Source organism: Daucus carota, chromosome 5 (assembly GCF_001625215.2).
Source record: "Daucus carota subsp. sativus chromosome 5, DH1 v3.0, whole genome shotgun sequence".
Lineage (NCBI taxonomy): Eukaryota > Viridiplantae > Streptophyta > Magnoliopsida > Apiales > Apiaceae > Daucus > Daucus carota.
Window position 1 is genome coordinate 36,702,923 of NC_030385.2, and position 26,266 is coordinate 36,729,188.

Here is a 26,266-nt window from a genome sequence, read left to right on the forward strand (position 1 = left end):
AGAAAACCGGACACATTAAGAAGCCAAACCCACTGCAGAGGACGAGGCTTTTGGCCTGCTTGCGAGCCATTGTATCAAGCTCATCTTTTTCCTCTTGCAGTTTCTTCAGCTCATCAAGAATCAACTAGTTCAAATTCGAAAACATAAAAAGTTCAGAGTCTAAAAATTTCAATGAGAGAAGTTTGTGTTTTATTTACACTGAGTAGTGAAATAATGTATGAACCAACTTTTGGTGATTTTAACGAGGTTTAAACAAGTTAGCTTGGAGCCGGTGTCAAATTAAATAAAATCCAATCTGATAAACATTTTTTTGATATCTAGAATAGCTGATTACAGTATATACAGATCATATGTGCGAAATGTACAGTGCTAATTTAAGCTACAAGGAACAGTCATCATTCACAAAGGAAAAAGAACGACTACAGTCTACGCACTGTGTTTTGCCTTAGTAAGAGTCTTTATGATTCCTTTGGTAATTTTCCAAAACCAAAACACATTCATCACTGTCAACACGGGAGGTATGATAAGGATGCTGTAGAAGCACAAGGGATGCATCTTTTGAACCTGAAAATTTGTGCGATACAATAATATTATGCCACCAAAAAATTAGATACTCCACAATTTTAACACGGGAAGTGCTTTTAGAGCATGCAACATATTGCTGATCTGCTCACCTGATCAAAATGGCTAAACAAGTGGTGGAAGAAGAAGACAAACCAAAGAATCCTTGCAGCCTGAAGGCATCAGACGGGTTAACAGGTCAGGAAATCAATTCATATTTTGTGAAGCATTCGCTTCAAATGGATTTAGCAGAAGCACTCTTGATCAAAAGATTCATAACTATGAGGAAATAAAGGTTGCCACTTAAACTGCCGAGCATTCGAGTGTCACAATAAAAGAATTCCGCAAACTCACAAACACGTGCTAATAATATTTGACACAATAGATTTGGATGGTAGATAATAACTAAATAGATTCACTTTAATCAACCTTCAGTGCAGGATGCTTACGGTTGTTTGTCAAGAAGAAATACACATTTTAGCTTAGATATTATACCAGAAATATCAGACGATATCAAAATATTTCCTTTCGTATTAGGCATAAAGTTACGGGACGGTGAGAGTGAATGTTATAAATCTAATCTGGTGATGATATTACACACTAGAATGGTAAAAACAAGCAAGAGCTGTAAACCAAACTAATATTTAGCAGTCTTAAATCTGGTCATTAGCGTCACAAAATGTTGAATTGAAGATTTTAATTATTATATGAATTCATTCATTGTTTACCTTCATTTAAGTTTGCTATTCCCATATTACGTTCATTTGTCGGATTATTTCTCAACTACCATATTTTACTCTTTATCAGACCCCATTCACTTTCCTTGTATTTTACACCAACTATACCCATAGTGGACTTCCTTTACCACCCTCATTCATTACCACATGCGCTATAACACAAAAATAGCAAATGACTATGCCATCACACATTATTACCCACATGTAACTAAAGTATACAAATGTCTTTTAAGCGTTTAGCAATTTGTAGTAGTTTTGAATGCATACAAATTTTCTCTAGATGAGTTTCCAGGTAAAATGGTTATACTTCATTATTATTATTCGAGTAAAACGCAAAGCGGTGGCTGGAATTTATCTGTTTTTGCACTCTAGTGGCCGTAATTTCAATTGTACAATAGGGTGGCTGGACATTGTTTTGATGTTTCAAAAAAATGGCCACGGGCCACTTTTTTGAAGAAAAAAAAACTAATTTTTTCCTCAAAAAAGTGACCCTTAGCCACCTTTTTGATAAATTAAAACAATATCTAGTCGCACTATTCCAAATTTGGAATTTCGGTCACTAAAATGCAAAAACGGCTAAAGTTCGGCCACCAATTTGCACTTCACTCTTTTTCTTTTCTTTTTTTCATTTGTAGCTCTGCCTAAAACCCACCCCCCACCCACCCCCCATACTTCACTTTTTGCTGCACCCAAGTAATCGCAGCCAACCGGACAGAAAGAAATTAAAAAGCAAGGAAAAAGAAAAGGAAGTAGATTGTACCAGCCACCCTAGGAACAATGCAATACCATTGCAGGTATACATTTTAGACTTCTTCTGACCAGCAATGTCCAGATACCTGCACACAAATAAATAGGAATCAGACAAGTTAACCACCTAAACTAAAGTATAAAGGTTTAGATGTTTTTACCATCTTAAGTTCACAAACGGAGTTGTGGTCTCAGTAAAGAGAACCATTAGTACGTAAAATTGTGCTTGGCCAATTACAAGGGACTGAATGATCGAAAACATGGAGAGCCCGTGATGCAAAACCTATATTTAATTGAAATGAACAAATTATTTACTAGACTGCATGGTTTTGGACAATGAAGCCTAAAAAAGACAAGTCATACATATAGTGTATGATCACTTTATTTAGTCTGTGTCATTATACTTACATACTCCATACCACCTAAAGCTGGAAATTTCCAAAGAATCATTGCCAAGTCTGACACAAAATAACCAAGTGATATCTGTATCAGAGAAATGAGACATTAAAAACCTTTGAGAACACTATGGTGTGGTTAGAGGATCAATATATAATAACGATGCTCAGTAAGCCAACCCAACTTTTTACTCGTGTTGTAGAATAAAAAAAAGGACAATATAGATGCCGTCTATTAGATCTTGTGCGTCAGAATAATTCAAACAGACTAGGAAATTAGGAACAATAAGATACAGGGAATTGAATTGTCATTTCCAAAATAAGATTATATATAATTTTCACACTCTATTATGTTCATTAACACATATTGTAACCTTCATTAAGATACAAATAATATACAATATATAATTGATTAGCCAAAGCAACTGGCTCCAGTCGATACCCTCTCAGAACACATACAGTAACATTCATTGATCCTCTTTTTAGGGGAATGTGGGCAATATTTAGAAGGTATATATGAACTTAGCTGATTATTGATATCGCTATATTGTATATTCAAAAGTAGATAAATTACAAAAAAAAAAAATATCGAAGAAGGGTTTTGACAAGTAGTAATAGATAGGAGAGAAAAATGATCTGCCATTCTTAACAATATCCACTGTGGTTACACTGATTATTAAACTGAGATTATACAGCAACTTGTGAAAAATAGATGTCATTCTCATATTTCTAAATATTGACTTTCCTCTGTATTGATAGAATCTTTTGCTTATGTAATGTTTGTAATGCATAAGGTTTTAACTTATAATTTACTCGTCAGAAAAAGACATTGTTCATTTGATAAATAAGCACGTTTAGATGAACAAGCATTAGCCGTATGCAGTAACAAAATAACCACAGATTACATAATAGTATTCAAGAACGTACCCCTAGTGCCGTATCAGACAAAATAGATCTCCTATATGTGATCAGATCATTCTTTGAACCTTCTTTGAAAAGATCTGATACAATCAAGATATAAACGGAAGCAACGGCCACAAATAAGGCATGGAAAGTAGAGATACCCCTGGAGAGCAAAGCTACCATAATAAGGCACTGCAAGTCGGTTGTGAAAACTAAAAAGGTATAACACAAACGAAGAAACAATCACCTGTTGTTCCATTCAAGTTTATGTGCACTGTCAAGTTTAGCATATCCCTTATACAGTATAGAGCTAACCACTCCTGTCACTTCATAAACCTTTATAAACAAAACAAACATTCTTTCTCAATAAAAAATCGTAAATAGCTACTCTGACCTGCACTTGAACTGCAAGATATAAAGGAATAATAGAGGCAACACTAAGATAAGGTTCACAAATTCTGACAGTTTTGCATTCGATTTCTTAGGCAGGCAACAAGATATATGTATAAAAAGTGAAGAAACCAAAATTAAAGCGCAACCCAAGCCTGTACTTAAACTTGGTAAGCTATAGTATGCAATTGCCTTGCTACATTATTAAGATGGTTCGGTAAGCTATGGTATGCAATTGCTTTGCAACCATACTACAAAGGTTCTTACTTCACAAAACATATCTGTTTGATCAACTCTTCACAAATTTCTCCCCACCCCGCTACAAAAGCAATCAATTTTAACTGAAATTGATGAACCTAACTTATTATCAAAGCCTAAGACTTGATGAGGCAGCAACCATTCATAAAACAACCCAACATAATTACACAAAGAGATGCAACAATGCACACAAATCATTAAATAATGAAACTCACAATTATGCAGATCAGAATGCTAGCAAGAACAGAAAGGATCCAACCAAACTCTTTGCTAGGAATCTCAGCGGTTGTTATAAACCCAAGTGAGAAATTCATGTCCTCCAGAAAGCTCTCTTCTCAAACCCAAACTGCAATAAAAATATCCCTATACACAACACACAAAGCAATTAAACACCAAGAAAACCCTCTAATCAAAACCCCATCTTCTCAAACACAAATTACATCAAAAACATCATATTGCTGCAATCAAGAACACAGCTTTAACAAAACAAAGGGCCGCCAAGAAACTACGTGTCATGCAGAAACATACAACATAAAAAGGGGAAAATTTACCTGAAGTTTGTTAAAGGTATGAGAAGATGACAAACGAGAACAAAGATTTGGTAGCAGCCCTTGTTTTAAGAAAGGAGAGAGAGAGAGTGGATGGTTGGTTTGAAGAAGAGAACAAAAAAAGGGTAAGTTTAATTTAGAATGGTCGAGAAGTTATCATGGAAGAAGCAAGAAAAAGGGGACGTTGTATGAATATTAAATACGTATATATATTTCAAGGATGATCGAGATGGAGATGGATTGGACGGGTCATTTGTACGGAGTGGAGGAGACTGGCGCGTCCATGTCGGGAAGGTAATTATATTTCAACGGGAGACAACTTTGTAAGCGAATTTATGGAGAGATAGTTGGATGATTTTATGACTTTGAATTGATTTATACCGATTTTTAATTTTTTTGGCCAAAGTACAAGAGTACAAATTTTGTCATAGGTTAATATGGATCGGTTAATATATAAGTATAAGTATATAACAAGCATTTTTTTATAATATATAATACGCATTTTCAATAAGTAAAACAAGTCGGATTTTTAAGAACTATCATAATAACTTTATGGAAGCCATCTAGCATTATGGATTCGAAAAAACCCATTACTTTTTTTCACTATTTTGTTAATTAACAAACAACGTTTTTTATTAACAAGTTAGACCAACAATCTTTTTTAAATTAAGTAAATTTTAATTATAGTTAATTCAAAATCACATGGCTCATGTTTGCCACATCACTACTACACCTACTTGTCACGTGTAAATTTTAAAAAAATAACAATAAAATCAATAATGGAAGGCTCCAACATGTGGCCTGAAAGTAGCATACAATCTGTGCTTCCACCTGTGGAGAGAAGACCGCCAGGCAGACCAAAGAAAGCTGGAAAAAAGAAATTCGATGAAGATGGAAAAAGCAGTGCCAAACCAAGTACAGCTACACTTAAAGTCAGCAAAAAAAAATATCTACAAATGACATGCAGTCACTGTGGATTCCCTAGACACAACAAAGAAAAATGTAAAAATCCACCTAAAGTGGTGAACCCCCAAGGGTGGAGAAGCCTACAACATTTGTTGCTCCCAAGAAAAAACAAGAACGAAAGTTTACAAACATGGAAGCTGGCTTGTACATTGATCCATGGACTGGAAAAAACCTATTTGATTATGAGTTTGTTGCCTTTTTTTTTTGTCTGCAATCTGCCTTTATTTGTGTCTATGTGTCTTGCATAGTTTCTAGACATGTAATGTATTCTTTCACTTGTTATTCTAACAGGGCTATTTGACACCAAGTAGAGAAACTAATGTCGGAGAAGTTCAAGCTCAAATTTCGAATTCTGCCAATTTCATCGGAAGATGGTCCTCCAGCTTCACAGCCCAATTAGTAGAATGTTTGATTTGTTGATTATCACCTGAAACATCACATTTTTATCTTTATATCTAAAGATAAAAAAATTGTCCTAATGATAAATTTTTGATTCAAATCTGAATGATTTGAAGGAATTTGTGGATTTTATGTTCAAATGATTGAAATGAATTTATGATTTTTATGTCTCGATGATTCAAAAAATTTATGAATTTTGTCTTATTAATTTTATTTTATGAATATATAGCATGCAATAGAATTTGTTGTATTGTAATTATGCTCGTACTCAGTTATTTTGAATGAAAAAAATTGGATAGATTTTTTTTTGACAATATCAGGTTGTTTATTGGTTATTTTGACAAATTAGCTAGTTTAATTAATCTTCCGTGCCACATGGATTATCTTGGTTTGCCACATCAGTTGTCATTAGTCATGATTAGTCAATTAACCTCTTTTTTTGCATTATTTTGAAAAGTTTGTTGGTTAAATTTGTTAGTAAAAAACGTTTTTGGTTAATTAACAAAAGTTAATGAGTTTTTTTGACAGTGAACTCAAGAACACTCATAATAGTGTTACATAATAGCGTTACGGAAGCTATCTAGTATTATGGATTCGAGAACAAATCTCTGCATCCTTTTCTGCTTATAAAATCTCCCAACACTCAGAAATATTCGAAGATTACTTAGAAAATTCATTATTGACGGAAGCTTGCTGTTATTAAAGTGGAGGATGCTGCAAAATCTTTATTAGAAATAATAGCTTTTTTGGTTGTGAAACATTTTTAGTTGGGACTCTCCTGGTTAAGACTTAAGCCCATCAAGTTCCTCCTCCCAGGCCCATTTCTCTTTCTCTTTCTGTCATATAAAATCAGCCCATACAAGATTTACGTTAGGTTAGAAATCGAAGCAAGCAAGCGGGTAGAATACAGAGCAAAAGGGGCTGTTTCTTCATCGTCTTCACTTGGTCAGTTCGTCTACACCACTTAATTTTCTCTTCTTGATAATATTTTCACATTGTTCGTCGGAATTGCACCGGTTCGCCGGATTTGCCGAGCCGGAGCGCGAACCACAGGGAATCGGGTCGACCTCGACCCGAATCCAATCTGGTTCGCGGACCCATAAGGCGAACCGCGAACCGTGCATCACTGATTTTGATTTCTGGTGTAAAGTATTGATTTTTATTAATATGTTTGAGCTCTTAAATTATCTTTATTATACAGTTAGTCGTTATCTGTAAAGCTCAATTGTTTAGCTTATGTACTTAATATGAATTTATTTATTTGGTTGCAGCACTTAAATTATCATCATGTCTTGGTGTACTATTGAGTCCGATCCAGGTATGCTATTCCTAATCTTGTTGCCAAGATAGTATAATTCTAAAGACATTTTAAATAGAGTTTTTCGAAGTTAATTAGACAGTTAATAGCTCTCGTTTAATTGATATGCACCTCGTCTCCAAATTGCCATTAGATGATGTCACAATTAGCACTCCGGTAACTCGTGCACATGTTTTTTTTTCTGGCTGTCTGGGTATCATAATTTTTGGGGTTATGAGCATCTAAGGAAAGGGAATGAAAAAGGATATGATGCCACTTAAACTTATTGTATTACATGGACTAGAATATAGCATTGTTTAATTAGGAATTTGATTAGCATTCAGTTAAAGATATTTACTCTTAAGAAACAAAACCTTATCTTTTTGCACGTCTAATGAAACAAGCTAATGTTTCAGCCCCATTCCTATAATGAATGATGGTTTGTTAAAATTTATGTAGTTAAGCCTTTGTTAGGATATGTTTTGGTATTTTTCATCTGCATTAGAGATCACTGATTTGATTTACTTTGTGTCAGAGCTCTATTGGGACCTTTGAATGCTAAATCTTCCCATTTCTTGGGGGACATTTTCGATGAACTTCTATTTACATTGTGCAAGATAAACAAAGAAATTTAATGCCGCAGAGTGGATGGACTGTCTTCTTTGACTAATTTACCAGTCTTAAAAATTGATATTGCTTATATACAATGTTTCGGCAGACATCTCTTTAACTATATTTCCATCTAATTGCTCAGCTTCTCTGTGTGTCAGAGAGAAGATTATCATATTCTCCTCCAGAACTATAAAGCTCATATTCTGCATATTAGCTGTTATATGTTACATGTGTTATTTGTTTTGGGGTTGTGTCTTATCTTAACGGAGATGGGTGGCTTGCATTCCAGGTGTGTTTACTGAACTTATACAACAGATGCAAGTCAAAGGAGTGCAGGTATTGGCTAATAATTTGCTTATAAAATTATGTTTCTTTTGGTGAGATCAGTGGCATTGCCATAGTATGCCATGTGAAATTTTTTAACTTTGTTGAGGTGAGACTTGTATCCTCCTAAGACTGACATGTTAATACCTAACAGAAACGTGTTGGTACTAATTGTAGACATTCTGAAATTCTGACTTCCGGGTGTTCAGTTAGATTGTACTGAAACAGATCAATTATTAGTGAACTGATTATTTAGATCTGGATGTGCTTTAAAATTTTTGATAACAAGTGGGGATCTTGCAAAATTTAGGACAGAACATATATTGTCTCAATTTTATTATCTTGGCCGTCTAGTAACGGTTTGTTGGCTTACAAAGGCCTAGTTTCTTATCTTTTTTTCCTCGATGTTATCTTTGTTGGGAAAAAATAATCAAATTTTTTTTCTTTATATTCAAACTGCCTCTTATAAAGTAAAATTAGAAAAACCAACCAAACTTATAAGTTAGAACTATCTGCATATTTGTATTCCGTGGCAGTAAGCTAAGGTAAACCAATTTACACCTATTATAATTGCACTTGATTGTTACTAAAAAAGTCTTGTCAAGCTGTGTGATTTGCTGACTTAACTTGCTATCCTTTTTTGAATGTAGCATTGTCAGTATAATTCACATCCTCTTTATACTATTAACTTCACTAATGAATCTGATGAAGGGCACACTAGCTAGTTTTGATGCATTGTCCATTTCATGAATCATAATTGACTGGATTCACATCATCATCATATTGTATTATAACTTTATTGGAAATTGTAATATAGATTGTTCCTCTTATCTTCTGTTGCCACTTTGTACAAATACGTTCTTCTTCCTTCACGTATATAATGTTTAATGCTTGAGCAGGTTGAGGAATTGTATTCACTGGATATCGATTCTCTGAATTCTTTAAGGTAAGGTCTTCACCTAAAATATACCTTGATGAGTACACAAGTTTACATGTAGCACAGGGTACATCTGAAACTAAACTGACTATTATATACAGGCCAGTTTATGGACTGATATTCCTTTTCAAATGGCGTGCGGGCGAGAAGGATGATCGTCTTGTAATTAAGGATCCAAATCCCAACCTCTTCTTTGCTAGCCAGGTCAGTTTTATTTATATGAATACCATTGAAGGGCAGTGTTACTAAAAGCGCGCATATGTGCACGTTATGCGAGATGCGATGCGATGCGCACCTGAAACGCATCGCTTTGCCTTCAGTGATTCGCTCGCTTTTATGCGCATCGAGCTCTTAGGCATAGTTCAAAAGCGCAAGATAAGCGTGTGACACTAATAAATACAAAGCAGATATACATACAAAAACGAGAGATATTGAATAAGAGACAAAGATTAAACTCATCTTCGTTTATGATTCTTGTATATAGATACACATATATAAGATACACATATCTTGTATACACTTATATTTATACATACAAATGTTTTATATACACATGACTTGAGGTTGATGAAGAAGAAGTTTTTGAGGATCCGAATTATATTAGCGAAGATGATGATTTTGTGAATATTAATGACGAAGAAGAAGAACAATGGACTAACTTTGGAACTCTTTGCTACTCTGACTTTAAATTGTTCTACTTTGTATCTAAATGATGATGAATTTGGTTGCTTTATCAATTAAATGTCTTCTTATCTATAAATTAACAATATTCTACTTATATATCATTTATATATGTATATTTATATGTCTTCGATGCATCCACGCATCTCTCATTGCGCGTTGCGCTTATGCTTCAGGGGGCCTTTGCGCTTCTGTGCATATCGCATTTAATAACACTGATTGAAGGACAGCAAATTAACAAAGTGAACTCGTCTAATGTTTTCCGAAAATTGTGCAGGTTATTAATAATGCCTGCGCAACCCAAGCTATTCTTTCTATCCTAATGAACTGCCCAGATGTTGATATTGGCCCAGAATTGACCAAGTTAAAAGAATTCACAAAAAACTTTCCACCTGAGCTAAAAGGTTTGGCTATCAATAATAGTGAACCAATTCGTACAGCTCACAATAGTTTTGCAAGACCTGAGCCTTTTGTTCCGGACGAGCAGAAAGTTGCTAGCAAAGATGACGACGTGTATCATTTTATAAGCTATATTCCAGTAGATGGTGTGTTATACGAGCTTGATGGTTTAAAAGAGGGACCTATTAGTCTGGGGCAGTGCTCTGGTGGGCAAGGTAATATTGATTGGTTGAAGATGGTGCAACCCATAATTCAGGAACGCATTGAGCGGTATTCCCAAAACGAGATTAGATTCAATCTTCTTGCTGTGATAAAGAACAGGAAAGAGATGTATACTGTTGAACTTAAAGAGCTTCAAAGGAAGAGGGAGCGACTTCTCCAGCAGTTGGCTACACTACAGTCTGAGAGACTGGTTGATAGCAGCAATGTAGAAGCGCTGAACAAATCGCTCTCTGAAGTAAATACTGGGATTGAGAATGCCACAGAGAAGATCTTGATAGAGGAGGAGAAATTTAACAAGTGGAGAACTGAAAACATTCGCCGAAAACATAACTACATTCCATTTTTGTTCAACTTTCTCAAGATTCTGGCTGAAAAGAAGCAGCTGAGACCTCTCATTGAAAAAGCTAAGCAGAAAGCAAATGCTCCTAAATGAAGAAAATTTCCTACCCAGCTCAAAAAGCTTTTACGTTTTTTGTTGCCTGTAAACTTCAGACTTATGTACTAGATACATGATTTGCATGATTGCTTTCATTTCATCTTAGGATTCTGGTTTATGGCAGATTATCCCTAGGGATATAGTCTGGAATTTGATGTAATGTGCTCACAACTTGCGTTGCGCTTTCGATTAATGCTTTAAAACGGAAGAAAGAACTGAAATCAGTGTCATGGATAAAAATTGAAAGTTCTTCCTTTTTATAGGTTAAAAGTGAGAGCAGTTGCGTGTTAAAATGTACAATATGTTTGAATATAAGAATATCATATAACAAAAAATTATTCTTATAAAATATGTATATTTATATTATTCTTTTGCTGGACAAGCATTGGTTTATGCACTGAACATGAACTCGTTTGAAATTATAATTAGTAAAATTTGCCAAATCCTGTGTTTATAAAAGTTTATAATAAATGATTGTTTACAAAGGTATAAACGACAGATAGTAGTACAGTAAAATTTGCGTGAAATGTAAAGAAAAGCAGGGAAGCATTGGGATTTGATCGACTATTTTTGGTGAGTTTTGAATCGTATGACACATCCAAAAAATGAAAGTGTAAAGAAATTACTGAGACAAAGTAATTACTTTTTGTCTAAAGAGATATATATATTTTTTTAAAAAATTTATTTTTATCTATATTAAAAGATCCTCTACTAAGAGCATCTACAACCATCTAAACCCCTTGACTAAAAGGTGAGTTGGCATATTTAAAATAAAAAAATTTAGCCTAACAGTTCCAAAAACTCAACTCCAACCATGCTCACCCGTTGTCTATAAATTTAGCCAACCTCCTATGGATAGCTAAATTTGTCGAACCTCTACAGGTCTGTAAGAAAATCTGTAGGAAAATTGTACATCATTTATTACCATATTGAACTGATATATAATCTATTTTAACAATTTAAAATATTAATAACATACTATTTTTAAATTATAGCCAACCAATATAGCCAGCACCATTGAAGCAAAATGTCTTACAGGTTCAGCAAATTTTACATAATGTCTTACAGATCCAATTTAGCCAACGATTATAGCCAACGCTAGATGCTGTAATGTATTATATCAAAAGAATAGATCTAAATTAAAGTTCTCAAGTCTCATTATTAAGAGTTGGAGCTGTTCGAATTCATTTTCACCTCATAATAGTTGTTTCCACAATGGAGGCTAGCCAATGTAAATTTTTCTATAATTTTTAAAAACCGTTCCTTACCAGCAAAAGTTCCCAATTCCCTGGGATCGGACAGGGAGAACATCTGGTAAGAACAGAAGTAAACATGCAACAAACAAGTGAAAGTGAGCAGTTCAAACAGCATCAGAGTGCTCATTATTAGCCATTGGGAGTCCAGGTTTCTAGAACAGTCATGAAATGACATCCCAAAGTGAAAAGTGCAACATTGCAACAAACAATATTTACAGGGATTACTGCTTCCAAACAGTAAGTACTACTCGAGCAACTTGGTCAACATCATCATTGTCGTCATCATCTAGTAACCTCCATGAATAAACGCATTCAAGCGGTTCAGCTCATCCCGATGCTCGCTCACCACAGCACGAACCACGTCTCCAATGGATACCATTCCGATCATTCCTTTGTCATCAACTACTGGGATGTGCCTGATGCGGTTATCTGCCAATGATAAAAGTATCTTAAGTATAACAGTGCCTTTTACTTCTCAAGGGAAGCGTTTTAAACTACCAATTCTGATACCGATTTTGATAATGTATACACATGAGTTATTACTTCATTCTATTTTTAGTACGAAAGTGCAAGATCTTATACCTGTCATCAGTTGCATTGCCTTCAGGACTTTGGTGGAAGGGGTGACAGTGATAAGCTTGTTCTGCAATAACCAAGCAAGGCAAGTATAGTTATGAATTAGCAATTACTCGGGATGACTACAGCCACAACATGATAGAAACTCATATTAAAGTTTGAGACTTAATTTATAATATTGTTATTTGCAATTAGACACAACTAATAAATACCTCTTCAGTCATAATATCCCCAACCTTGGTGGACTTGGATGATCTTCCCTGAACTATAATTTTCCTCAGATAATCTGAAACAATAACATTAAAGAATGTAATACAATCAGTAAACTGCAAATGAAGGCTTATATGTGAGAGTGAGACACATATGCAATCAGCTGGGTAATTTGTAATGATCTCACTGGAGCAGCATTACGATAAGAGTTTTGGGTGAATGATACAAACAGCTCGGGTGATATTTAGAGTGCTCAACAACATCACAGGAGATAAAACTCAAATAATATACGGAGTATCAAATATTGGGGCTTCCATAAGATATTACTGAAATAGCAAAGACAGAAACTATAGCAATCTAACCTCTAAGCAATCACTGCATCATCCTACAAAGGCTTCTATTCTTAAATTAGCGTTGGATAGAGAAAGCAAACTTTTATTTACATAATTTATGTATATGATGACGGTAAAACAAAAATGCTGCAGAGTAAGGTGCATCCAGAAATAACATGTCCTTGTGCTGCCTTGGCATACATGCACATATCAATGCCTAAACCAGAAATACAGCAGTCTTTTCTTTTTTGTTGCTAAAAAACAGCAGTATGTTTTAATTGAAAGTACGTGATTAGATAAAGCGGCATAAAGGGGTATAAGAAACATAAGCTTGTGTCTTCTGGTACCTCTTTCTGTGATGATTCCAGCAACTGCATTTTGCTCCCCAGGTCGTACGACTACCAAGGCTCCAACATTGTGCTGAGTCATCTGCAAACGACATTATATATTGACAATTAATCAAGCTATCATATTACTGCCCATTACGAAATTAGGATAAAAATGACCACAAACTTTGTGCCCAACTAAGCTGCAGCAACTGAATAAGTGAAGCACAAAGATACATACCGACTTCACAGCATCATATACAGAGTCATCGGTGGTGCACCAAAGCCAGGAGCCATCATTACTTTTGCCCTTATTTTTCAAAATGTCTGAAATCGTGGTGCTCTCAAAACCATGCTCTTCTATACGGGCAGATGACACTGACTCGTGTCGTGAAAACAGAAGAGGTCGCAGAACTGGATTTCCCAAACGGACACGTTGCAGAACTGCATTCTTGAGGATACTTCCATTTGATAAGATTGATCGGAAACCTCCTCGCATTGCAGCCATTCTGAAACAAGATCTAATCAGTGTATAGAATACAATTGCTGCCTATTTCACCTAATGGATATTGCTCGAGAAAAATTAAGCTACATATCCTCAAAATACAATCATTTTTTAAACAAAAAATTAAAGGACAACCCAATGCAATTTTCCTCAGAGATCTGTAATATTAAAGTAGTCATGAAATATATAATCCTACATAACAAATAAACAAACTCAGACTACCAGATAACAATTAAAAGTGAAAACTATCAAAAAGAAAACAAATGATAAGCTAACAATCCAAGTCAAAGATCTGTACTTGCTGAGTCAAGGAGGCAAGAAAATAAGGTTCAGTGCAAAAATACATCAAGATCACTCCTTGTGAAGTTAGTCACAATCTAATCTGGTAACTAAAACATTACTTTACTACTTAACTAGCATACGTGAGTGAGTGTAATTGGTAATTACCCTTCTTCTTTAAAAAAAATAAAATTAACATCAACAACTAATGATTCTCAGTCTCAGATACTTCTCTAGTATGCCAAAAACTATGAACAAAAATTACCCTTTTTCTTTATAATATGATCTCTCTCTCTCTCCCTCTCCCTCCACTCTCTCTCTCCCTCTCCCTCTCTCACACACAAGCATAGTGAATATACAAAAATGAAGAAAGCAGAAAGGGGATAAGCTAGATTACCTGATGAGAGATCTGAGTGAAAGAAGTCGCGCGCGCACCCACACTTGTTGCAGACAGAGAGAGCTTAAAGAAAAACAAGGTGGCCAACCAGTTGAGTTTCAAGTTTTATCGCCAATAAGTGAGAAGCTAAGCCAAATGTATACTTACACTTTCTGTTCCAATATACTAAACAAAATATACTCAAAGTACTTGTATTAGGCGCTGATTACGCTCTCCCAGCACAAATACGTAGGAAATAATAATTTGTAAGATTTTCTTTAATCTAGCTAACACGGAGGAAAGACAAAAAAAAAAAATAATTTAATTAATACAAAAGAAAAGAATATTTTTCTGAATTTTGAGGATTTTCATGCTAACATCAATTGATGCTGCCACTTTAATACTATTTCATTTTATAAAGCCAGTAAGCCCTGTCAGCTGATGCAGGCGCTTCAAATTGGGAATGGCATTATTAATTTAGATAAGAACAGTGCTCACGGTTTATGATATAAAATTCATCGTAAATATTATATATATTTTAAATTTTTGTAACGGCCTAAATTAGCGACTAGATACTGAAAAAATATTACTAAATAAAATTATCATCATTTTTAATTTATAATCAGCCATCCTATACGATTGATGTTTTTATAATAAAAAGAAGTGTAGCTTCTTTTAACAATAAATTTATGAATTTATCTTATATTTAAGCTACACCGGTACAAACTTGGAAATGATCACGACCAATAACAAATATTTTATTTTTAATTTATTGATAAATGTGCAATTATTTTAGACATAAAAAGTTATATTTAATCAACTAAATGGATAATTGATATTCAATTGATTATATAATATTTTGAGCATAGTTGTATTTTCTAGTGAATACTTTATTCATTCATATATATAAGCATCACTATTAATGACAATAGTTATGAAATACATTTGCCTAATACAAAGAGTAACATGGTAGGAGCTCGAGAGAGAGGGTGAGTTGTGGATAAGGTAGAGTGAGATCTACGAAGTCGGTCTAAAAGGAGCAGGAATCCTGTGAACTTTACTACTCCCTCCGTCCCAGTCAATAGTATACATTGGGGGACGGGGACGCGGCACGGACTTTAATGCTTCAATATAGTATAGTTCTGTAAATTATTTTTAAGATTTTCTTTTTTTGTATAAAAGTATAACATTTATATTTTTATACAAAAAAAGAAAACATTAAAAATAAGTTGTGGAACTATGTTTTATAAGAGCCTTAAAAAGCGTGTCGAGCAGTGAAAAAGAAACGTATACAATTGACTGGGACAGAGGGAGTAGTAATTTACAAGAAAATACTTAAAAAAGGACAAGTTGTAGTTAACGATGATGACTCATCTTCCACTCTCATACATATCCCATTACTCATACAAAAGTCTACCGTTCACCCATTATCCTGTGAATTTATTATTCTGCCACACCATCATAATTTATGAGATAAATAACAGTTATGACAATTTTAGCGGGGCCCATCATTTGTCACTGGGCATGCATCATTGATGCCTCTCCGTTACCCAACTCTCTTTTTCGTGCTCTTTCTGTCTCGTTTAATTCTATACGTTTCTTTTTCACTACTTCAACACTCTGATAATATATAGTTCTATAGTTTAGTTTTAAAATTTTTTTTTCTGAATAAAAATATAATATTCAAACTTTTATTCAGAATAAAAAAATCTTAAAAATAAATTATATTACTATACTTTACAGGAGCAATAAAGTCCGTGCCGCGTCCCCGTCCTCCGATATATATAACTCAGTGGGACGAAGGGAGTATTATATTAGTTGAGCCAGATACACTTAATTCTCCCACTGATGTGATCACATTCACAGCAGTTTCAATTGTCTATTTATGTCACAGTCTCACAGACAAGTAGACTGCCCCCTTCGATTAATAATCAAAGAAATTATCCTCCCAATTCACAGATACAGGCATGACCGTAAATATCAGAACTAATTCAATGGCATGCCTTGCTAATTCATGATTTATAATATTTTTAGTCAAATCAGAATATAATCAATAAATTGATGAATTCTTTAAAGTAGTTGGTGATTTTTATAATATGCTCATGCATGCCAATATGCAGATACACCCAGAATTTCGACAAATTATGTGAATATATCAAGAAATTCAGAATTGAAGAAAATAAATTCATATACCAATTCTGCTTCTACCATATTCCAATTTCCAAGCACGCAGAGCTTATACAATTTGATGACCGATACATTCTTCAATAACACATCAATACGCCAAAGCATCTTACACTTTTTGCCACATGAATATATGCTAGTATAGCATATAGTAATTTATTCTCAACCAAAATATTCCATGTCTGGTAAGTCCTTCAGCCAGGTATCATGTTGCCAATTTCACATAATATAGAACAAACACGATTAAATCATTAAGCTGTCAAAAGATGAGGCCAAAACAAGAATCTGGAGCTCTTCAGCACACAGAAGGTCGGTCTCACATACATGGTAATTTATTTGTAACAAATGTGGTCGCAGTAATTTTTAGGTTTCCATTATAAAAAAACTCTACAACTTTATATGGCAACGGAAGCTCCATATTTGAAAAGTAAAACCATGAAGGATGCGAAGACTATGGTCAGTAACTGAACTCACTCCACAAAAATATTGTCACATAATGAGTACAAGAAAAACCCTTCAACCTTCCTCTAGTAGATAAAATCATAAATCAAAATCAACTCCGACGCCGGCTGAGCTGCTTGTAGCAACAAAGCTTGAAGCTGACCTAAAGAATATAACAGGATGTCTATTCTCCTACAGTTAAACCAAAACCAAACTTGTAGTCTTTCTTCATGTGATCTAACTGCAAGGCATACAATGGAAACTAGTTAAAATTGACATCAAACATCACATAATGACAATAAATAAATAAATAAATAGATACGGAGCAAGAAACACATATGCATTCTGACATCTTTTAATTACTCCCTCCGGGAACATGAACTTCAAATGCTTGTCAAGGACACTCTTAACAACAAAGACAGGGTCATGTCATAATATATAGTATTTTCCTATGTCCTCACAAGTCACAACTACATAGAACAAAATAACAGCACCAAACATGCAGCTTTTACAGGGATCAGTTGTAAGTTCTGCGGGATCTTTCTGATATTACCCAATTGCTCATACTACCTCCAATGCACAGTTTTATCTACTAAAAGTTAGAACACACTATAGAAAAAGTGGCTATAAACTTCTCATCTTTTCTTCAAACCTCCACTTATGCTCTCCCAACATGGTTAAATACATCGAAACTGTTTCTGGGATTGCAAAATGGACCCCAAACTGGATTTTATTAATCGATAAAAATTAAAAGACATCAACCGAAATACCAACACTAACCTCTGCTGAAAGTATAAAATTAAGACCCATATTTAAACGTTCTTCCAGAAAAGCAGATGCACAACCATTGGAGTCGATCTTCCCTCTAAGACGACACTGTCATAGAGACAAGGAACAAAGTTAAAATGATGAACAAAAAATCATACCAAGAAAATGAGGGTGGTATATAGAAATAATTTTATAATTGTTTATACCGTAATACTCTTTGAAAACTAATAAGAAACAAAATATGTATTTGTAAGTTAATTTCAATAATGAGCAAGCAATTATGACATCATTTATGTTAGACCCACTAGGGTTGCTATGTATGCCAGGAAGAAGCTGGATTGATATTACTCTAAATTTGTATGGATAGTGCAAGTAACTTCTCATTTGTACATTAAGAGTCACGTACTTGACAAATGATCTGTCTATTTACAGAGGAATTTTATGGCCAGAGTTGGCCATTGATGCATTCACAGATTCACTAACAGAAAAATGTGCTCAATGGGATACATAGATACACATTCAGATATAGATATATAGTAAACTAGAGCACCACAAGTTTCTTGCATGAGATGGAGACTAAAAACATTGAATGAACACCACTCAAAGACAGTCAACCATGGATAACCAAACTCATGTTACAGCCAGACCACATAAATATTGTCTGTAAATATGAGACATGATAAATTACAAAGTTATGGATATAAATATAGTCATCTGAGGCTACACACATAACATGTTATACACATTATATATAAACATTACAATGTAATATGTACTGCAATGTCATATATTTCAAATGTCCCCAGAACGAATGATTCCCTAAACATGCACAGCCATGCGATAACAAACAATAAGAAATCACCTGACGGAGAATATAATCATAACCAAAACTTGCAGTGACGTCTCTAGACATGTAGTTGTACATGAAGTCTGTTGCTAGAGAAACCTGCATAAAAAAACAGATATAAACAGCAACATTGATACTTACAATTCAATTTATAAAAGCTAGAAACATACCTTTTCAGATAGTTTTTGAACATAGCTCAAAGCAACCATCCCAGTACTGGCAACTTGCGCTGTGGCAACCTGCACATAATAGAAGACACTGAAATCTTCCTTCACCATAAATGACTGTCCACTTCAGCCAGGGTTGGTCCATCCATTAAGCCAGTTAAGCAATGGCTTGAGGACCCCTTTTAGAAAGCCCCAAAATCAATCATTTCATATTTATAATGATTATGATTTTAGTATAAAAAAATTCAAAAAACCTTCTAATCTTTTGTACCCATCATGATAGTATTGAATAAAAAGATGTGAGGGAATATGGTTTAAAAACCATACAAATTTAAGTGGTGAATGATTAAAAAAAGCCCTCAATATAAATTTTTCTTGAGGCCTCCAAAATGGCTGGACCGGCCCGGATTTCAGCCCCAGCAAGTTACAAAAGTGATGTTTATTAATCAACATTTAAGATTACATAAGATATGTCAACATTCATTTGAGAAACACTGTGAATACACAATAGCTGGGGCCAGTAAAACAACGAGGTTTTCGAACCTCAACAAGGCTTCAATCAGCAAAAAGCAGCAAGATTTTAAATAGTTGACCCTTAACCAAAAGTTCATAACTGCCTGAAACAGGTACTACACACAAAACTGTAATGTAATGTTGGAAAAACATGTACCATCTTATCTGTGTTATATCGTGCAGCATAACCAACCCCAGACTTGCGAGCCTGACCGGCCCAGAATACTTCACCACCCATTGACAAATGAGGAGTCAAGCTCTGCACATGAGAGCATTAACATGGTTAGCTGAAAAGAAGATAAAAATGAGTGATGCGTGCAGATGGGGTTAATAGGCAAAAAGATCATTGAACTCATGGCCAACTTGCAATTGGGTCACTGAACTTAAAAAACTTGCAAATGGATCAAAGAACTAGATTTAACTTGCAGTCAACTCACTGAACTAATAAAAACTTGCATTTAGGTCACTGCACCGTTAAGTATCAGATTTTCAGTTGACTTTAACGGAATCCGTTAAAAAAAAATCGGAAAAAAGTAAAATTTTGTTTTTTTTAAAAATTTCTGAAAACTTAAAAAAAATCTGAAAATTTTGAAAAAACTTTAAAGATATGTACTTCCTCCGTCCCCCTGAGTTGTATACATTGGGGGACGGGGACGCGGCACGGACTTTAATGCTCCTGTAAAGTATAGTTCTATAACTTATTTTTAAGATTTTTTTTCCTAAATAAAAGTTTGAATGTTATATTTTTATTCAGGAAACGAAAATTTTAAAAATAAGTTATAAAACTATATTTTATATGAGCATTGAAGTGCGTGTCGAGTAGTGAAAAATAAACGTATAGAATTAAATGGGACAGAGGGAGTAATTTTTTAAAAACCATAAAAAAAAAATCAAAGTTTTTTTTTTCAAAGTTCTTAAATATTTTAAATTTTTTTAAAGGATTCCGTTAAAGTCAACGGATACTTAATGGCGCAATGACCTAAATGCAAGTTTTTATTAGTTGAGTGAGTTGAATGCAAGTTAAATCTAGTTCTGTGATCCATTTGCAAGCTTTTTGAGTTCAGTGACCCAATTGCAAGTTGACAATGAGTTCAATGATCTTTTTGCCTATTAACCCGTGCGCAGATGATAGTCTTCCAATATATCCATAAATGAAAATTTATCAAGAGCAAAGTACAGCAAAAAAAAAAGGTTTAAAAAAGTTAAGTAAATCAAAATAAATATGTATTATGTAACTCCATATTTGTAAGGAAGAGGCACTGTCATTTACCTGAATGTAACTGGCTCCAAGCAGAGTACCATTTCCGAGTTGAAACTGACTCCTGAAGTCACGACCCTGTATAAACAAGAAAATGTGAAGATATAGGACTTGCATAAAGTTAAAACGATTATATAAACTGTATAAACAAGTAAACAACTTCATCAGCAGTTACCAACAACCATCTTGTGAAAAATGTACTGAGGAACTAATAAACATATATATGCACCTTGTAATCAAAAGTCGCCATCCCATGTGACATGTGTGGCTCCCTTGTAAGCTGGAAGGAAAGAAAAGTAATTATTCAAGTTTCTCACTTAAGTTGAAATCTGCAGTCAGCAAAACACAGAAATTTACAAACTTATACTTGAGCATTTCCCTTCAACGTGAGATTCTCAGACAAATCACACTTCAATCTTGCATTGACCCTCCCGTCTGTCAACACCCTCCCGATAAGCATTAACTGTTACACAAGTAACACAACGATGGATGCAGTAACAGTTAAACTTTGCTTACAAGAAAAAATGATACAATGAAATCAGTAGTGAATACATACTTTTGGGTCTATAAAGTTGGCACCAAACTCGTAGTGAGAGGTAGGAACTTTAATTACTGTGTCGTTACTTTGAGAAGGGACTTCAGTAGGTCCCATGAACACGCTAGTGAATAAGATTAAGAAGGCTATTATTAACAAGAGCAGTGACAATCTGACAAGATGGGAAGGGCAATTTTGAGCGAACTTGAGAAGATCAATTGGGTGTGCAAGTACCTGTGACTGAGCGAGAAGTTTTGGTTCAATCCTTTATTGAAATCAAAACGGAATCCCTCAAAAACTTCTGGCTTTAAGGACACTGCAAATAAAGTTTAAAAGAGGAAAGAGATTAGAAAATGAACGCAAAGGTTAGTACAAACAAAACAAACCAAGTATGCAATAATGATGCCATTAGCCCATTAGCCATATTCTTTACTAGCATATATCAAATGAATTGTAAAAACACAGATAATGTCACAATTAGATATGAACATGTGCTTTCAAAACAAAGTTTACGAACCATATAACCTCAGAGCTAGATTTGGTTGGCATGCGAAAAAACCAAACATATACATGTCTTCCTCAAAGGTAGAGCATTAGAAGGCAAAAGATACGCACATCTCATCACTACACAAAGGGGTCTCTAACCTGCTAAGTGTTAAGACCCTCTGAAAGTAATATATTCGAACCCTTGTGAAATCATGAAAAAAATGTTAAGTCACACACAGTGTTGAAAATTATTGATATTTTTTCACAAAAAAAATAATGCAACTATTCTAAGTAAGATGGTTTGTAAAATATTATTGAGGCAGCTAGAGCTTAGAACTGCCACCGGTGTAGATTCAATCAGCACCCGCACTAAGTAAGCTGACATCACACTTTCAGGAATACATTATACAGAGCAGAAATGCCGACCAACCCGGAACCTCCAAGCATAATCCCAGCGGTTCTAAAATCATACTACCACCCCTCTACCCTAGCCCATAATCACCACAAACTCAGTACCACAGTTCATGGCACCTGTTTAATTCAAAACCACAATATCTTGCTTTGCGTATTCATTAAAAATGCTGGGTTTAATTACTTATCCAGTTATCATTTAAGTAAAAAAATACCGCCTTAACATAATTACACTATCGTAACAGTCACAGATCTACAAACTCAATCATCTCACCAAACCCTCAACACAAATCCCCAATCAAAATCGCCCAACACAAATCAAGTAAACATAACACCACAAACTTGACAAACCCCGTCAGCATTGAGCATAAATACACACAAATCATCAACCAGATACAAAACACCAAATCAAACATCGAAATCAACAAATAACATCGAATTGGATTGATTAATAAAGAAACTAACTGAGAGCCTCGCGATGAATCTCTTCGTAAGGAATGGGACAAGGCAAGTTCATGTAATCGACTTTCTCGGCCGGCTTTGGGGTGGGCGGAGGTACCAGAGATGCCATTGCGATAATCGAGGTCGAATTGAACTTGCTTCCCCGGTGCGGCTAGGGAGTGAGGGTTTGTATTGAGAAGAAAATGAACTAATGAAGTGTTACTAATAAACGGGGGACAGAGAACAGAAAAAAGAAAAACCCTTCCCCAAACCACTCAAAAACCCCTAGGGTAGGTAGCTCTAACGGGTCGGGTCTTGGACTCTTGGGTCTTGCTTCAACAAATTTGTGTTTTCTGAATTCGGTTTTTGTTGAATTTTGATTTTATTGCGATAAATTTATTAAAAAATATGCAGGGTTTTGTCGATAGTTACATTTATATCCGATTTGTAAAAATAACTTTTGAGTTAAAAACTGTTTTTAAAATTATCATACAGATGTTAACATATTTTTTGGCAAAAATTTATTGATGTTATCTGCAACACAATAATGGATCTTGATTTGATAAGAGTGTTGACATCTTGTCATATGCAATAAGGATGAAACAATACCTCAAATATAATGAAGACTAATTTTAAAAAAATATTATGACATATCATACAAAATGAAAATATAAAATAACTTATATTTAAATTAAAATAGGACCTTTTTTTATCTTAGCGAAATCAAAACAGGAAATTGTGTTCTTTTAAATCCCGAAATCTATTTATTATAATATCAATACTTAACAAATAAAAATGAATCAATTCTTATATATGATAAATTTACTAGTTAGAGGTCAAAAATCAAAACAATATCATTTTAAACAGAGATAAGCATATATTCATCAGATTTATTCAGATTATTTTTTTTTTGCCGAAAAAGTTAAACTTGCATTCAAACTTTCAAATCGTTCAAGAGTACATGAATAAATTCAGAGGGGACATTTTCCCCATTCCAACTACGATCAGCTATTGAACTACTATGTCTCGCTATGAAGTGAGCCACGTTGTTCGCGGATCGTTTAACAAATTTTAGAATCACCTTACGGTTATCTAATTCAGAGAGAAGATTCTTGCACTCATCTATCACTCTTCCAAGGTATGAAAGATTGACTGAAGAGCAGCGAATTGCCTGAGTTGCAGTCAGACAATCAGTTTCCAGAATTACATTTATCCAAGCTTTGTCTTTAATCCAACTAAGAGCTTCCCTTATCCCGATAACCTCTGCGAGTTCCGGAGCTGTCCTACCCTGCTTGCAACTCGAAAGAGCCTCGATCAACTTCCCCTCATGGTCGCGAGCTACCATAGCATAGGAATAGCAGTTAGAATCTTCAAATAATGCAGCATCTGTATTAACCTTGATCGTGCCTTCCTGTGGTTGTTTCCAATGCACATCCCCATCTGTTGGATTCATAAACCCGAAGGAGGAGTCATAAGACCTATCTTGTGCATTCTTCCAGTGATCAAGGACTTGGATAGCTGATGCTACCACCTCTACAAACTCTGCGCCTTTTTGATTCCAAACTATATCATTTCTGTTTTTCCAGAGAGACCAACAGATCATACAAAGATTTAATAGTGCCTCCCCCCTATACTCCTGTAGTGCTATAGACATCCATTCCTGAAAACTCTGATTGGTATGCGTCGCAATCTTACAACCAAAATTATTCCAGCAAAGCTTTGCAAAAGGACAGGATGTCAAAACATGGGCCACCGATTCTGGCTCTAAATTGCAGACTGGGCACTGTACAATAACCTCAACTCTTCTAGCAATGAGCTGCTCCTTTGTAGGCAAACATCCCGTAATAGCTCTCCATAAGAAATGCTTGACTTTCAAAGGGATTTTTAGATTCCAAATTCTCCTCCAGAAGCCAGAGTTATCACTGGAATGATTCACATCCCGTATTTCACTTAGAGTTGCATAGGCGCTTTTAACCGAGTACTGACCCATCTTTTCTCTTCTCCAATACCAAGAATCCTCCACAGAGCGTTGAAGAGGTATTGATAGAATTAAATTTGCGTCACGTTCAATGAAGATGTCGCTGATTAACTCCATATTCCACCTGCTTTGGTCAGTCTCCATCAACGAACTTACCTTCTTGCCAACAAGAGCTTCCTGGATTGTATGGATATAAGGATCATCCACACATGGTAACCAAGGATCCTGTACCACATCTATAGAATTCCCAGACCCCACACGACGACCTGTATCCTTCTTTAACATCTCCTGAGTTTCAAGAACACTGCGCCAAACAAAACTCGGGTTACATCCAAGAGAAGCAGTGAGAAAAGAACCACCTGCATAGTACCGAGCTTTGTAAATTTTACTCATTAAACAGTCTGGCCGCGTAATCAACCTCCACCCTTGCCTACCCAGTAGAGCTATATTAAAATCATGCAATCGACGAAAGCCTAAACCACCTTTTGATTTTTATATGCTCATTCGATCCCAACACATCCAAGAAATACCTTTTGCCTTCCTAGAAGAGTTTCGCCACCAGAATTTGCACATAAGATTCTCCATTTCACTACATAAATTCTTCGGTATCAAGAACATACTCATAGCATAACTTGGTAATGCCTGCACCACTGTTTTCAGAAGAATTTCCTTTCCCCCCTTCGAAAGAAGTTTCTTGTCATATCCTTCAATCCTTGTCTGCATTCGCTCTTTTAGATAACCAAGAACAGCTTTCTTATTTCTCCCTATAATACTAGGAAGACCCAAATAAGTTGTGTTTGCTCCTGCTTCTTGGAACTGCAATATGTTACAAATCTCAGCCCTCACCTCCTGACCAACATTACAGCTAAAGAAACTCGAAGATTTTGTAGCATTTAATTTCTGACCCGAAGCTTTTTCGTACACTTGTAACATGCTGATCACCTTATTTGCTGCCTCGCTATTTGCCTGACAATAGATGTAGCTGTCATCAGCAAAAAACAAATGAGATAAAACCGGAGCACCTCTAGCAACCTTTATGCCTTTGATATTTTTCCTCCTTACATTCTCCTGAATTAAAGCTGTGAGTCCCTCCATACAGATAAGGAAAATATAAGAAGAAAGCGGGTCTCCTTGCCTAATTCCTCTTTCTGGCACGATTAAACCAAACTCCTTTCCTGCATGATTAATTCTATATCTGGCTGAAGTTACACATTCTAGTAGCAAATTGACCAATCTTCTGTCAAAACCTAACTTTACAAGCATTGCGCGCAAGAAGTTCCACTCCACCCTATCATAAGCTTTGCTCATGTCCAACTTTAGAGCCATCCACCCTGCTCTACCTCCGACTTTTCTTTTCATATAATGCATAACCTCATAGGCTATCATGGTATTATCAGAGATTAATCGCCCGGGAATGAAAGCGCTCTGATTTTAATATTAATTAATTATTGGATATATTATCTTTTATTTTTATAATATACATAATGTGTTATATATGTCGACTTATATTATTCTTGTTTTCTTTCTTCTATTCTCAGGATTCTTGGAAGAAGACGGGTTTTTCT

At 34.9% G+C, this 26,266-nt stretch overlaps 4 protein-coding genes across 5 annotated transcripts; 1 reads left to right on the plus strand and 3 right to left on the minus strand.

Moving 5' to 3' along the window:
- Nucleotides 1–296: 296 nt before the first annotated feature.
- On the minus strand, nt 297–4,761 carry LOC108220694 (uncharacterized). Its single transcript, XM_017394534.2, has 9 exons — nt 4,543–4,761; nt 4,207–4,354; nt 3,591–3,679; nt 3,368–3,506; nt 2,454–2,528; nt 2,207–2,328; nt 2,059–2,134; nt 675–734; nt 297–564 (listed from the first exon to the last, which is right to left on the minus strand). The coding sequence occupies exons 2-9, from the start codon at nt 4,303–4,305 to the stop codon at nt 427–429; spliced, it is 798 nt and encodes a 265-aa protein (XP_017250023.1). The 5' UTR covers nt 4,306–4,354; nt 4,543–4,761; the 3' UTR covers nt 297–426.
- Nucleotides 4,762–6,709: 1,948 nt separating this feature from the next.
- LOC108223944 (ubiquitin carboxyl-terminal hydrolase 2) lies at nt 6,710–10,972 on the plus strand. 2 transcript variants are annotated; one of them, XM_017398422.2, is made up of 6 exons: nt 6,710–6,849; nt 7,176–7,222; nt 8,103–8,149; nt 9,037–9,083; nt 9,176–9,278; nt 10,033–10,972. In XM_017398422.2, exons 2-6 carry the CDS (start codon nt 7,192–7,194, stop codon nt 10,807–10,809), a joined length of 1,005 nt encoding a protein of 334 aa, XP_017253911.1. In that variant the 5' UTR covers nt 6,710–6,849; nt 7,176–7,191; the 3' UTR covers nt 10,810–10,972. The 2 variants fall into 2 exon arrangements, with proteins under 2 accessions (XP_017253911.1, XP_063950694.1); XM_064094624.1 differs by lacking the exon at nt 6,710–6,849 and adding an exon at nt 6,974–7,048.
- Nucleotides 10,973–12,164: 1,192 nt separating this feature from the next.
- On the minus strand, nt 12,165–15,057 carry LOC108224121 (CBS domain-containing protein CBSX3, mitochondrial). The gene is made up of 6 exons (XM_017398686.2): nt 14,694–15,057; nt 13,754–14,021; nt 13,534–13,615; nt 12,857–12,930; nt 12,651–12,711; nt 12,165–12,497 (listed from the first exon to the last, which is right to left on the minus strand). The coding sequence occupies exons 2-6, from the start codon at nt 14,018–14,020 to the stop codon at nt 12,355–12,357; spliced, it is 627 nt and encodes a 208-aa protein (XP_017254175.1). The 5' UTR covers nt 14,021; nt 14,694–15,057; the 3' UTR covers nt 12,165–12,354.
- Nucleotides 15,058–17,207: 2,150 nt separating this feature from the next.
- On the minus strand, nt 17,208–22,991 carry LOC108219751 (mitochondrial import receptor subunit TOM40-1). Its single transcript, XM_017393258.2, has 11 exons — nt 22,748–22,991; nt 21,620–21,701; nt 21,407–21,509; nt 21,218–21,313; nt 21,080–21,130; nt 20,863–20,928; nt 19,750–19,851; nt 19,083–19,151; nt 18,928–19,011; nt 18,078–18,173; nt 17,208–17,538 (listed from the first exon to the last, which is right to left on the minus strand). Exons 1-11 carry the CDS (start codon nt 22,851–22,853, stop codon nt 17,482–17,484), a joined length of 912 nt encoding a protein of 303 aa, XP_017248747.1. The 5' UTR covers nt 22,854–22,991; the 3' UTR covers nt 17,208–17,481.
- Nucleotides 22,992–26,266: the final 3,275 nt, after the last annotated feature.

Bases quoted from the DNA above. Each gene is read 5' to 3' on its own strand.
- LOC108220694 (XM_017394534.2), bottom strand. From the start codon at position 4,305: ATGAATTTCTCACTTGGGTTTATAACAACCGCTGAGATTCCTAGCAAA. The intron at 735-2,058 runs GTACAATCTACT...TGATGCCTTCAG, and splicing joins CATTGTTCCTAGGGTGGCTG to GCTGCAAGGATTCTTTGGTT. The intron at 565-674 runs GTGAGCAGATCA...ACAAATTTTCAG, and splicing joins TGTTTAGCCATTTTGATCAG to GTTCAAAAGATGCATCCCTT.
- LOC108223944 (XM_017398422.2), top strand. From the start codon at position 7,192: ATGTCTTGGTGTACTATTGAGTCCGATCCAG. The intron at 7,223-8,102 runs GTATGCTATTCC...CTTGCATTCCAG, and splicing joins TACTATTGAGTCCGATCCAG to GTGTGTTTACTGAACTTATA. The intron at 9,084-9,175 runs GTAAGGTCTTCA...TATTATATACAG, and splicing joins GATTCTCTGAATTCTTTAAG to GCCAGTTTATGGACTGATAT.
- LOC108224121 (XM_017398686.2), bottom strand. From the start codon at position 14,020: ATGGCTGCAATGCGAGGAGGTTTCCGATCAATCTTATCAAATGGAAGT. The intron at 13,616-13,753 runs GTATGTATCTTT...TGTCGTTTGCAG, and splicing joins TATATGATGCTGTGAAGTCG to ATGACTCAGCACAATGTTGG. The intron at 12,498-12,650 runs GTATAAGATCTT...TATCATTGGCAG, and splicing joins GGCAATGCAACTGATGACAG to ATAACCGCATCAGGCACATC.
- LOC108219751 (XM_017393258.2), bottom strand. From the start codon at position 22,853: ATGGCATCTCTGGTACCTCCGCCCACCCCAAAGCCGGCCGAGAAAGTC. The intron at 21,702-22,747 runs GTTAGTTTCTTT...CTTTATTTGCAG, and splicing joins GATTCATCGCGAGGCTCTCA to TGTCCTTAAAGCCAGAAGTT. The intron at 19,852-20,862 runs GTAAATGACAGT...TCTCATGTGCAG, and splicing joins TTGGAGCCAGTTACATTCAG to AGCTTGACTCCTCATTTGTC.